This window comes from Sorghum bicolor, chromosome 2 (assembly GCF_000003195.3).
Source record: "Sorghum bicolor cultivar BTx623 chromosome 2, Sorghum_bicolor_NCBIv3, whole genome shotgun sequence".
NCBI classification, from domain to species: Eukaryota; Viridiplantae; Streptophyta; class Magnoliopsida; order Poales; family Poaceae; genus Sorghum; species Sorghum bicolor.
In genome coordinates this window covers 63,858,599-63,871,302 of record NC_012871.2, presented here as the reverse complement: position 1 = coordinate 63,871,302, position 12,704 = coordinate 63,858,599, and the positions used below count along the sequence as shown (strand labels likewise).

General features: G+C 44.0%; 2 protein-coding genes across 4 annotated transcripts; both read left to right on the top strand.

Annotated features, from left to right (window-relative positions):
• Positions 356-2,282, top strand: LOC110432422. The gene is made up of 4 exons (XM_021452814.1): positions 356-779; positions 874-1,086; positions 1,201-1,468; positions 1,592-2,282. Exons 1-4 carry the CDS (start codon positions 681-683, stop codon positions 1,969-1,971), a joined length of 960 nt encoding a protein of 319 aa, XP_021308489.1. The 5' UTR covers positions 356-680; the 3' UTR covers positions 1,972-2,282.
• Positions 6,814-10,687, top strand: LOC110432421 (methyl-CpG-binding domain-containing protein 2-like). 3 transcript variants are annotated; one of them, XM_021452810.1, is made up of 5 exons: positions 6,814-6,976; positions 8,028-8,556; positions 8,898-8,951; positions 9,252-9,421; positions 10,065-10,687. In XM_021452810.1, exons 1-5 carry the CDS (start codon positions 6,817-6,819, stop codon positions 10,268-10,270), a joined length of 1,119 nt encoding a protein of 372 aa, XP_021308485.1. In that variant the 5' UTR covers positions 6,814-6,816; the 3' UTR covers positions 10,271-10,687. The 3 variants fall into 3 exon arrangements, with proteins under 3 accessions (XP_021308485.1, XP_021308486.1, XP_021308487.1); XM_021452811.1 differs by having other exon boundaries at positions 6,916-7,232; XM_021452812.1 differs by lacking the exon at positions 6,814-6,976 and adding an exon at positions 7,876-7,888.

Sequence of the window (12,704 nt, the reverse complement as noted above, 5' to 3'; positions counted from 1 at the left end):
ATTTATAGAATGTGGATAAAAAAAATTCTAGCACGTTTTATTGAATTCGGTGTCTCTATGTTAAAATCCACTGGAATAAAAATAATCTCTGATATTTCTTGGATTCCGTGTCTGTGTAAAAATCCTCTAGATTTGGATGAAATTATCTAGGGTAGTGTTTAATCCATAGAGATTTTAAGAATCTAAATTAAAAAAAAATAGAATCCTTTTTTCATCTGTGCGTTGCGGCCCACCCCAGCCCCAGCCGGTCAGGGCGGGCACCACCCGCGCAGCACCAGACCAGACCCGTCCCCGTCGGCCCATGCTCCTGACACGCAGGTTGCCACACAGTGACACAAGTACTACACAACACAACGACACCTGACCGCTGACCCGCCGCCCCGAGACGAGGGGAAGCGAAGCGAAACGAGAAGGCCACCTCTCCGCCCTCCGGAAATATTCTAGAGCCCTCGCGAGCGCCAACTGAACCTTCTCCAACTCTCGCATTCCCTCCCCCTCGTTTTAATTCCCCGCGCCACCGCTGCCGCATTCCAATTCCGATTCCAACTCTGCGCGGAGACTTTCGCTTTCCCGCATTGCGATTCGACTGTGAGCCGCGGCTCGATTACCCGAGACGCTACCACTTGCGAGAGCGGGAGGAGCGCAGCGGCCGGCGGCGCGCGGCGGAACGGGAGTGGGCCATGGACGCCGCGCCGGCGCTGAAGCGGAACGGCGAGGAGGCGCCCGAGGCGTGGCTGCTCGGCGGGGTCCCCGTCCCCGCAACCAAGATCCGGCGACTCGTACGCACCTAGCTCTCTCTCCCTCCTTCGTCCTTAGATTCCGGCGGATGGGGCTGCTGTTAACGGGCGTGCGTTTGGGTTTGGGATTGTGCAGGACGCGGAGGTGCCGCCTGTCGGGTCCGGCGCGGGCGTGCTGCCACAGCCGCAACATGCTTTCGGGGTGGAGGCGGCGCCGGTGAGCGGCCACGTGGGGGCACCGCCGGCCATGGACGCCACGCCGTTGCTGAAGAGGAAGGGCGAGGAGGCGCCGCAGCCGTGGTTCGACGTCGACGGGGTCCCTATACCCGCCACCAAAATCCGCCGACTCGTACGAACCTCCAGCCCGCTCTCCCTCTCTCTCTCTCTCTCTCTCTCTCTCTCTCTGTTCTGCAGCACGGCGAGGTCGCTGACGCGTGCGTTTGTGTTGCCGTTGCTCGCACAGGACGCCGATGTGCCGCCTGTCGAATCCGCGGTGGGCGTGCCGCTTGTTGAGCCCGTGACGCCGCAGCCTTTCGTGGTGGGGCACTTGCCGATGAGCAGCGACGTGGCGCCGCCGGCCGCGGCCATTGGCGTGGCTGCGCCGGCGGTGAACGAGGAGCGTGCGATCGTGGTGTACCAGCCTGCCGAGGCCGCACGCAACCTCCTGCACGGCCCACTCCGCCCGGGGGCGTCTCTCCGCGTCAGCCCCGACTGGATCCATGGGCTCAAGAGTACGTGCCTCTCCCCCACCCCCTTTGCCTGATCTGCCTGCTCGGCTGCTCCTTTTCCCCAAAATTAATTTGGGCAAATTATGTTTTCGATGCTGAAACGAAGATTGATCCATCATCCTGCAGGCACCATGCTGCAAGAGGCGAGCAACTACAGGGCTCTGTTCGAGGAGATGGCCGCCGGGGACGAGAACCTCAGCCTGGCCATGGTCCCGTGGGCGCCCGCAAAGGCCCACGCCCATGCCGCCTCCAGCTCCACATCGGCAGGCGCGGAAATGATGGACGCTGATCAGGACGGCGACGGCGCATCCATGGAGGTCGAGCACGGCGTGGAGAGCCAGACCTCTACGCCCCCAGCTGGCGGTGCGATGCAGGGGGAGGCGTTCCACCACCATTACCAGCAGCCGCAGCAGCACCAGTGGCCGGCGCAGCACTGCGTTGCGTCGCCGCAGCTGCAGCTCCCGGCCGCGAGCTACCAGCCAAGCCCTGTCACGTGGTCGTGGTGACTGGTGACGGCGCGAACCAGAGCACGGTAGAATAGATTAGGATCTCGGATAGTCTAGTCGGATCTCCTTTCAGCTCAGTTTGGCTCTGCTGGGTTTTGGTTTTGGGGCTGTGAAAATGGAAAAGCGCGAGCTTCTGAGCAGACTTTGGGAGAGATGTCGATGCCATCTCACGATGGATGCCATCCGTTTTTTGCACGAGGCAGTGATGTTGTTGTCAGATCTGTGCTTGCTGCGATCTGTGTAGTGGAACATTTGTTCCTTCGTTGGAGTCTGCTGATGTTCCATTTTCAATTTGGGCCTTGTTTAGTTCACCCAAAAAGCAAAAAGTTTTTAAAATTCCCCGTCACATCGAAGAAGCATTAAATATAGACGAAAACAAAAACTACTTACACAGTTTAGCTGGAATTCGCGAGACGAATCTTTTGATCCTAGTTAGTCTATAATTGGATAATATTTGTCACAAACAAACGAAAATGCTACAGTATCGAAATCCGAAATGTTTTCGGAACTAAACAAGGCCTTGCACAAGGCCTTGGGTTGCAGCCTACAGTTGCTCAGTGGAATGGAATGTTTTGATAACCGATTTCGCAGCCATTGCTTTGCTCGATTCAGGCCTTGTTTAGGCCTTGTTTAGATACATCCAAAACTTTACAAGATTTCCCGTCACATCGAATTTTACGGCACATGCATGAAGTATTAAATATAGATAAAAAGAATAACTAATTGCACAGTTTACTTGTAAATCACGAGACGAATCTTTTAAGCCTAGTTACTCCATAATTAGACAATGTTTGTCAAATAAAAACGAAAATGCTACAGTGTCAAAATCCCAAAACTTTTTGCATCTAAACAAGGCCTTAGTTCCAAAAAAATTTACAAAATTTTTTAGATTCTACGTCACATCAAATCTTTAGACGTATGCATGAAGTATTAAATATAGATGAAAATAAAAACTAATTCCACAATTTGGTCGAAATTGACGAGACGAATCTTTTGAGCCTAGTTAGTCCATGATTGGATAATTTTTATCAAATACAAACGAAAGTGCTACAGTGACGATTTTGCAAATTTTTTTGGAACTAAACAAGGCCTCACTCTTTGTTTTACAGGATAGGAGTACCATGCGCGTGGTTGTCTGATCGATTCACTAGACTGCGAAACCTGCTGTTGACTGCTAACATAAGAGTGTATTCGGAAAGGATGACATGCCATCCGGATCCCGGATTATAATGAGTGAAGTCCGTGTGAGTGTGCGGTGTGCCAATGTCCTTGCTTGAACTGTCCCCTCAAAACATCGAAATGATCAGACACAGGAATTGAAAAAAAAAGTAGGATTTCTATTAAAAAAATGATTATACAAAACAGAGGATCGAGAAACATATAGGAATGTAGGTGCAAAACCGTTTGGATAGAGCATAGGAAAGGGATTGATAAGATAAATGTTCGTTATGGATTAACGTCATACGGTGTTGCTAAGAGCTTTGCATTATTGCATCAGTAGCTACGAGGCACATTTGTCTAATCGTACGGAAATGAAAGAAAAAAAGGTTCAACCAGGTGTTTCTTTTTCTATGATCTTGATGTAAAATAGGCAGCGTAGAAAAATTTCCTTCAATTTTTCTATGGTCCAATCCTTCACTCCAAAAGCATGAACAACGCTCAATCCTATAGGAAAAGAAATTCTCTATTCGCCATATAAAAATCCTCCAGTCCAAAGAAGGTCGGTAGTGAAATGCTTACATATCATGTTGTCACTTGTCACAAAACATCACATATACTCCTTCGGTCAAAAAAAGTATCAATCTCGCTACTTAAGAAGTCAAACACTCTTAGGATTGACTAAATTTATATAAATAAATATTAATCTTTATCATACATAATTGGTACCATTAGATCAGGATAGACTTATTTGGAGATACAAACATTGCTAATATTTTCTATAAATTTAATCAAATTCAAGAAAGTTTGAGCGATACAAATATTATGGTGACACTTATTTTGAGACCGAGGGACTACTTTGCAATCTTTTTCTATCTTGGTTTGCCAACATAACCGCTACTTGTATCTTTCCAGAGTAGAAGAGCAAAGTTTTAAAAAATAGTAGAAGAGCATGGGTGCCAATTTTATCACAAAACTACTTTTTGACCAGAATTTATTATTTGCATTTACGTTTATTCCATCAAATAAACATGTGTAGCATTTTGTTTGCGATCAAATTAGAGAAGTAGTGTTGCAGATCTGCAACAATTGTATTCGACCTTTAAAATAGAGAATTTAGCAACAAGTGACAACGCCATTGAGGATGTGCTTAGTCATTGTCGATGAAGAGGTCCTAGATGTAGAGATCCATGTGGCGCGCAAGTGCCAGAGCACTAGTGGTCACGAAGTCTTTAGGTTTGGCAAGGGGCAAATGTTTTTGTGGTGTAAATTGGTGAAAGACCTTTTCACGTTTTGGTAATTAAATAACAACCAGGGACTAATAATTTTCATGTGTGAGAAAAGGTGATGTTTACTCCACAATTATGAGTTGAGCCACATAAAACCATGGAGTAGAGATGGCATGATCATGGCACGACAAGTGAAAGAGCGAAGATGATGAATGCTAGCTGAGGCATAAAAGCTCTTTGAGAGGATGAGATGAAAGACAAGTGTAAGACAAAGATATTGCACATCGGCCATGGGTAATTTGACAAGTAAAATGGCTGGATTGATAAGATAGCTAACTGTACAATAAAGAGAGGCAAATTTGTTGCTAAATGCAGTTATCATGAAGCATTGCATATGTATTTAGATCAAGCGATGTGGTGAGAAGCACATGAAAATGTTGAGAAAATGTTTTGACAATGATAACTCAATGCTAAATGTGAAGGTCATCCCTTGAATACCTATTGGAGCTAGTCATTTTAAAAGGTCTGAGAAGAGTAGCTCCGTGGAGTTTTATTTTATAATCCTCGTCAGAGCTCTCCCATGGGTACTAGAGTGTACCTACTAAAAACATAGGTACTGGTGATTAAGTTATTCTAATCGTCAGCCTAAGACCTCTAGTGGTCATCCGACCTTAGATTACAATCCTAACCCTGTTGGAAAACAACTACAAACCTTAACTTTCTTGTGGCATTAGAGAGCTAACCACTTAAGTTTAAACCGTAAAAAGATCAGTGTGGTGGCCTATGCCAAGAGGTTAGTTGCGCCTCGCTCCACACCTCGCTTTTGTCTATCTGTATATTGTGTGGTCTATACCGGTTTTGATTGTTAGCAACAAGAGAGACGAAAGAGAGAGAATAAATGAGAGAATGATATTTCTTTTTGTCACTAGTATATGGACCATGTAGTCTACAATTTGATTTTTTTTCTTCAATCCATTTTAAGAGTAAAGTAGAAAGAGGATCTTGCAGAGGTGCTCTATATCTTTTTGGGAAATGATTTATTATGGGCGTGCATGCATTAGCCAAGGCGGCCACACGACTCCTACACTCGGGCGCCCGTACCTGCACTCAGAAGCACTCATGCTCTCTCTCTCTGTCTCCAGTGATGGGGCAACTGACGAGCTCCACTTGACGAAGTCCTCCCTACACCCGCACCGTCCATGACCCATTTGGGGGATCATACGGTGGCGGTAGTGGATCTGCCGGAACCACCAACGACACAACAGATCTGTGCTAGTAGGCCTTCTCTCTCTCTCTCTCTCTCTCTCTCTCTCCTCCTGGATCACTGAGCTAGGGTTATGGTGAGGTCTCCCTATCAACTATCATCTCTTCCAACTCCGGCGCGCTATAGAATGGCCAACGCGGGGAGGCAACAAAGTTCGAGAAGGCGCTAGGCGGTTTCTAGGCAACGACCCATGGCCTAGAGCCTAGGCTCATGTATAGCGGAATGGATTATATAAATGTAGGAGCTTAAAAGCTCAATAAATTAGATAAAAATAGAAAAGGACCAATAGACATAACTTATTAGTTGATATAAAAGAAACCCAGCAAAACATAGGCTAACTAGGCCGCAACTTGGGCCTGGGCCGCAAAAGGTCCTTCGGGCCTTCTCATCCCGCCGGCCTGATTAAGCTGGATTAATCGAAGCCATCCATTTCTGATCAATGGCCTTGCTTTGTTCTCTGTGGAATAAAACTCTCGTGGTCAAACCCTAGTTCACTTCTTTCTCCTCTCCTGCCTTTCTCTCTAAAGACCGTCGCGTGAGTGCCTCACCAGCCAAGAAAGCCAAGCCCGAACGTCGGAGACGAACGACGCGCAGGGAAGAGGTGGCATGACGACGGAGGCTCCCATGACGGTTCCCGATGTCCCTGCCTCCTCCTCTGCCGCCGCCAGCGCCCTATGTCCCTTCCTCCTCCTCCTCTTCCTACTCCGCCGCCCGTGCTCTCTACTCCGTCTCATCCCCAGGTCTCCAGATCTGCATGTAGGGACACTGGGTCATCGTTGAGGGCCCGCCTACACCCTACCGTTGCCGCGGTATCCTCCCTCCTCCCCTACCGGTGCCGCCGACGAGATGGCGCCGCCTAGGGGTCCATCTACCCCTTTAGGCTAGGTGAGATCCCCTCGTGCAGCGCATAGTCGCGCCTAGGTAGCCACCTAGCGTTGTCTTTTTGAACATTGGGATATAGGTTAGCCAGGTGGTGGGGATGATCGATAGGCGGATTAGAGGAGGTGGCGGCAGCAGGGCAAGCTAGGCCAGATTGGGATGGGGGAGCTCCGACCATGATGACGACGGTGGTGGGAGAGGGAGGAAAATGTGGCACCGCTAGTGAGTTAGGCTTCACCGGAGCTCCGTGGTGTAGGGAGGTGTGACTGTTGGAAATTTAATGCTCATGCTGTAGTCAATTTTTTTTTTACAATAATGCTAGGTAGTATGTATAAGGTAAAAATAATGCTAGGTCTGGAGCTGATCTTTTTCACACCAAGGAGGCGAGGAGGGCCTCAGTTTGCAGGGAGCCGCACAAGGCCTCCATTCGGACCAGAACCCGATCGGGCCATCGGGCACGCGACGGAGAACGCGAGTAAGCACTCCCCTCCTCAACCCCTCCCCTCCGCCGTAAACCCCGCTGTTGTTCGCCGGAGCACCCCCTCTCCGTCCCCGTCCCCGTCCCCAGCCCCAGAGCACCCCATCCCCGTCCCCAGCCCCAGTCTCCGTACCCCCGGACCTCGATATCTTCGGAGGCCGCCGCTGGAGCCGCCTGCATGCTCAAATCGTAGACACTGGGTCGGGGCGGGGTGGAGATCCGTCCGGGCTCGGATCGATTTCTTCGTTCTCTGGTGAGTGACCTAGGCAAGCTGGACGGGGTGGTTTAGGAGCTCGCTTTGGTCTGGGAAACCACCTCTTTTCTGAGTGAGAGCAATCACATCCAAATCAACTCTCTCTCCATTCAGCCGGGAGCGATTTGCTTGCTGCATGGCACCCTAGTCTACTCCATCCACGCGCGGTTCAGTTAGGTTATTCAGTGCGCAAGATCGATCTACGCTAGCTGCGGGCGCTGTGCATTTTGCAACAAAATTGATATTCCCGTATTAACTCCTGCCTTTTGCATAGGGTTCTTTGCAGACATCTCTGATATCTCTAGATTTCATCTTGATTCCCCAATGAATAATTTGCCTTTATATATGTTATTGTTCAAGAAATTGAGGTAGGCTCAACCCCTTGAGCTACATTTCTGTTGCTGAGATCTGTTTGTGTGTCAGATTGATAATTGAGAATCGCTAGTGCAGTTGATTAATGGGGAATATGCAGCTTGTATTGTTTATTAGGCTATGTAATCAATCTCTTATTTAGTGAAGCATAAAATAAGCCAATCACAACTGCACTTAGCATCAGTCTGAATCAGGGGTGCTTTTTGTCATTCAGCAGTTTCTAACTTTGTACAAAAGATCCTTAACCAAGTAGGTTGGTTTGCTTATGCAGGTCAGGTACTCAGGTTGTCATCCATCACACTATTATATATCATGCAATATCTGAACCTTCATGAGTACTGATGTGATATATAATGTGCACATATTCTACATGGAACCATTCTTCTGTTTGGAGCAGGGAATTCTAACATTTACCAACTGCAGGTACCCAGGCTCTAATAATTTGTACAAAACCGATGGAAAGTTCTAAATCTCCTCAATCATCGAAGAACAGCCAGATTACGGTACCTTCTGATAGTAATGGCCCCCGATTTGACAATGACGGGTTTGCTTCAGAAACTGCATCAAATCAAATGGTCGTTTTCAACTCTGAAGCAGGAGATAAAGAGCAAGATGAACCGGGAGAAAACCGTTTGCAGAAGTCAGTCATAACAAGGGGGATATCTCCATCTATTGGAGCATTCACTGTCCAATGTGCTAAATGTTTTAAATGGAGGCTTATCCCAACGAAAGAGAAGTATGAAGAAATTCGTGAACGTATTATACAGGAACCTTTTGTATGTAAAAGAGCTTGTGAATGGAAACCTGGTGTAACATGCAATGATCCAGAAGATATATCTCAGGATGGTAGCAGGCTTTGGGCTATTGACAAACCCAATATTGCACAACCCCCTCGTGGATGGGAAAGGCAGATTAGGATAAGAGGTGAAGGGGGTACCAAATTTGCTGATGTGTAAGTAATTCTTTTCTTTCAGTGCTGTATTTGCTCTGATCTTATTCTCTTTTGCAACACAATTTGGTTCCACTTTTTATGGCTGTCATCTTTCCTTTGAAATCATCGTTAATGATACATCAAACATAACTGCTTATACGAGTGTGCATTGCATTTTGGTTGGAACATTATGATTTTTCCAAAATGTTCTCCAAAGTATCATGGATCTAGGAAAGATTTAGCATGTACGTCTGCAGCATCGTGAATAAAATTATTGACCTTTGGAACATACAAAGTCACACATTTTTTACTGCAATTCTGAACTTAATATGTTTGTGTAACCCTCTTCTATTTGCTTTCAGATACTATACCTCTCCAACTGGAAGGAAACTTAGGTCTCTGGTTGAAATTGATAGGTATGACCATTCTAATTTCTTCAAAACTTCCTTGAATGCTATTCTTTATCCAGTGAGCTTTATATGTTCCCTGAAAGTGCACTGTGAATGTGAAAAGTTGCAACATCTTGAATTCATGAGCAAAACTTTCACAGCAAACATTGTATGTTTTTAAGGCCTTTAATGAGTAGATATTCCAAATAAATAGTATGCGGATGTTAACTGTATCAGTTATGCACTGCCTTTGTTCCTTATATTTCTGAATTGTCTACATGTGCTTCAACCTGTCTGTCTTAAAGCCTCCATGTCTTACTTTGGCAGGTTCCTCCAAGAGAATCCGGAGTATGTTGCACAGGGTGTAACTTTAGCTCAGTTTTCGTTCCAGATACCTAGACCTCTGCGGCAGGACTATGTTAAAAAGAAACCGAAGTTGATAAATCCAAGTGATGAAGCAAGTACAATTACTTCTAAGTCTTTTCAACCAGAAGAAGGTCCGTAATTGGGTATCAGCAAACTAATAATTACTTTCCAGTGTAATGCATGAGCTATTGATTCTTAGTTGAAGTTTTCCGTGTTAAGCAATGTTTTTTTTTATGCAACACATGAATGATATAGCTTGAAATATATGGGCACACAAGCAGAGGTTTGGTAAACATATGATTGGCTAGGATGCTTAGTTATCTGGGCTATGACTACTTGATCAGATTAAAGCCCTGATTAGATATGGGAGTAGCGAATTTATTTAACCTGTTGAAATCCTTTTGTGTTAGACAATAATTCAGATGAATTTCTTGTGAGGTTATTTGGGTGATGGGATTTGTTGGGAAAACTTTTTCGACCTCCCAAAAATTATCTAAACAGGCCTTGCTAACTGCCATATGTTGGCTATGTGTTTAGAAATTATCCTTTATTGTCCTGGCATCTCTATTGTAGATGCTTAGAGGCTTGCTACATTATGCACATCAAACTATTGTTCATCATGGTTACTTACTGTTAAGTGTTAGCTGTGCAGCAAGTTCTCTTCGGCATTTTTAATAATAAACTTAATTAGCTATGTCATGTTGCTGTTTGCAGTATGTACACTGCTAGACTCACTATACTTTTCTGATTCCACATTTCAACATTTTGTTTCAGTGAACCCCATAGCCTGGGCAGTTCCTACAGCACATGAGGGTGATGCCAGTGAAGAAGCTTCTCTCGCTGACGAGACACTTCCATCAGAAGTAGTGCTAACCCGGAAGAGAAAAGCAGAAAGCTCTTCGTCAGTAGAGCCAAACCATCTCTCTGATGAACTTGAACCAAAGTTGGCGGATGCTCAGAACGGGGAGACGTCTAACTGAAAAGTAAAAGTGGGCAGCATCATGATGCCAACTGCCCCCCTATCATGGTTTTATTGGTCTGCTTGTTTCTCATTTCCCTTGGGAGTCAGCTTCTCTGTTTTATGAGGCCACACAAGCCTCATTTGTAGTATTACACCACAGAAGCTGGCTGACCCAAAATCCGCCACTTTGGGGGGCAGCAACTTAACAAAATGTTTGTACGAGAGTTTAGAGCCCTATGGAACTTGTTTGGATAAGTATGTTTATTACCTTGTACTTAGCTAGGAACCTGCTTATGTAAGATGAAGAACTGTCATAGCGGCATAGTTCTGCCGCACGTCGGATTTAATCTCCTGTTCTTTGTTAGACGGACCAGTCGCAAATGTTGTGAAATGTCTTGAGTTATAAACCAGTACTACTGCGGTATTGTTCTGGTAATTCTCTGAGCACGTTTCCGATTTGATGTTGTGATCCTTGTCTCTTTTAGGAGCTGTTCGGTAGAACTCTTGGAGCAAATCTTAGTAATTTTATGAGAGCTCTACCAAACCTCAATGACTCCTATGGAGTGATCAGTGATTACTAAAATAATAGGAAAAAGTCTACATAACCCCCCAAACTATCTAAGGTGGAATACTTCATCCCCCAAAGTATAAAACCGGATATTCTACCCCCTGAACTTTCAAAACCGGTCAAATAACCCCCTAAAGTGGTTTTAGAGGGTGGTTTTGTCTTTTTCTTTTTTATTTATTTCTGCTCAATTTTTAAAAAATCATAATAAATCACAGAAAAATTATAAAATCAAAAATTCAATTTTGTTGGACTTCTGATGAGTAGATCTACACAATGAATATATAATATGGTATACTTTAGTACAAAGTTTTTTTAGATTTAAATCTATTTTTTTCTATAATTAAAAAGAATAATTCATATATGTAGTTCCTGTGGTTTAATTGTGGTAAATTTTTTATGGTGGGCTCATTATTGTATGCTTGAACTATGGTAAAAGTTTCGTATCCATTGGATCAAGCATAATTTAGTTATAGATTTATTAATTTTATTCTTGTTAAATCTATGCTTTATATATAACTAAGTTATATGTGATCCAATGAGTATAAAATTTTTACCACAGTTCAAGCATACAATAATGAGCCTACCATAAAAATTTTACCACAATTGGACCATAGAAACTACATATATGAATTATTCTAATTTATTACAGAAAAACATAGATTTAAAGCTACAGAAAAAACTTTGTACTAAAGTATATCATATTATATATTCACTATGTAGATCTACTCACCAGGAGTCCAACAAAATTGAATGTTTTATTTTATGATTTTTCTGTGATTTATTTTGATTTTTCAAAGATTCAGCGGAAATAAATAAAAAAGAAAAAGACAAAACCACCCTCTAAAACCACTCAAGGGGGTTATTTGACCGGTTTTAAAAGTTCAGGGGGTAGAATATCCGGTTTTATAGTTTGGGGGCTGAAGTATTCCACCCTAGATAGTTTGGGGGGTTATGTAGACTTTTTCCTAAAATAATATGAACTCATATGCCAGGCTGTTCCTTCTCAATTCGCTTTCCTCTCTTAGACTATCTTCAACAATGGTCACCTAAAATATAAGACTCATTTGTCCAATGGTCATCCAAAATACAAGACTCATTTGTCCTCATTTGTCCTTTGGGTAGCGCTACAGGTAAAAAGTTTCATACCTATTTTTAGTCTTCTCCAACAACAAGACCTAAAAGACAACACTCTCTGCAAATGGGTCTCGAGGAGAGAGGATACCCAAATTTGGGTTATGCCTCTCCTGATACCCAAAATGGGTCTTCTGTATGCGTACTCTGTTGGAGGCTATAGGTATTGTGTTGGAAACCTATTTTGGGTTTGGGTTTCCAAATGGGTGTTCTATTGGAGATAGCCTTATAGAGCTTAGAATCATTTTGCAGCCAGGGCTCCTGATATTATTGCATCAGGACAGAATCTTATACAGCTTTTGCTGCGCTTCTACATTAGGCCTTGTTTAGTTCACTCCGAAATCCAAAAAGTTTTCAAGATTCCCTGTCACATCGAATCTTGCGGTACATGCATGAAGCATTAAATATAGACGAAAACAAAAACTAATCACATCACAAGACGAATCTTTTGACTCTAGTTAGTATATGATTGGACAATATTTACCACAAACAAACGAAAGTGCTACAGTTTAGGCCCTGTTTAGTTCCCCACTCAAAAATTTTTCATCCATCCCATCGAATCTTTAGACACATGCATGGAACATTAAATGTAAATAAAAAAATAAACTAATTACACAGTTTAGTTGAGAATCGCGAGACGAATCTTTTAAGCCTAGTTACTCCATGATTAGCCTTAAGTGCTACAGTAACCCACATATGTTAATGATAGATTAATTATGCTTAATAAATTTGTCTTGCAGTTTCCTGACGAGCT

Excerpts from the sequence above, each read along its gene's own strand:
- LOC110432421 (XM_021452810.1), top strand. The coding sequence starts at position 6,817 with ATGCTAGGTAGTATGTATAAGGTAAAAATAATGCTAGGTCTGGAGCTG. Across the intron at positions 8,557-8,897 it reads GGTACCAAATTTGCTGATGT|ATACTATACCTCTCCAACTG; the intron begins GTAAGTAATTCT and ends ATTTGCTTTCAG. Across the intron at positions 9,422-10,064 it reads GTCTTTTCAACCAGAAGAAG|TGAACCCCATAGCCTGGGCA; the intron begins GTCCGTAATTGG and ends ATTTTGTTTCAG.
- LOC110432422 (XM_021452814.1), top strand. The coding sequence starts at position 681 with ATGGACGCCGCGCCGGCGCTGAAGCGGAACGGCGAGGAGGCGCCCGAG. Across the intron at positions 1,087-1,200 it reads CCACCAAAATCCGCCGACTC|GACGCCGATGTGCCGCCTGT; the intron begins GTACGAACCTCC and ends TTGCTCGCACAG. Across the intron at positions 1,469-1,591 it reads CTGGATCCATGGGCTCAAGA|GCACCATGCTGCAAGAGGCG; the intron begins GTACGTGCCTCT and ends ATCATCCTGCAG.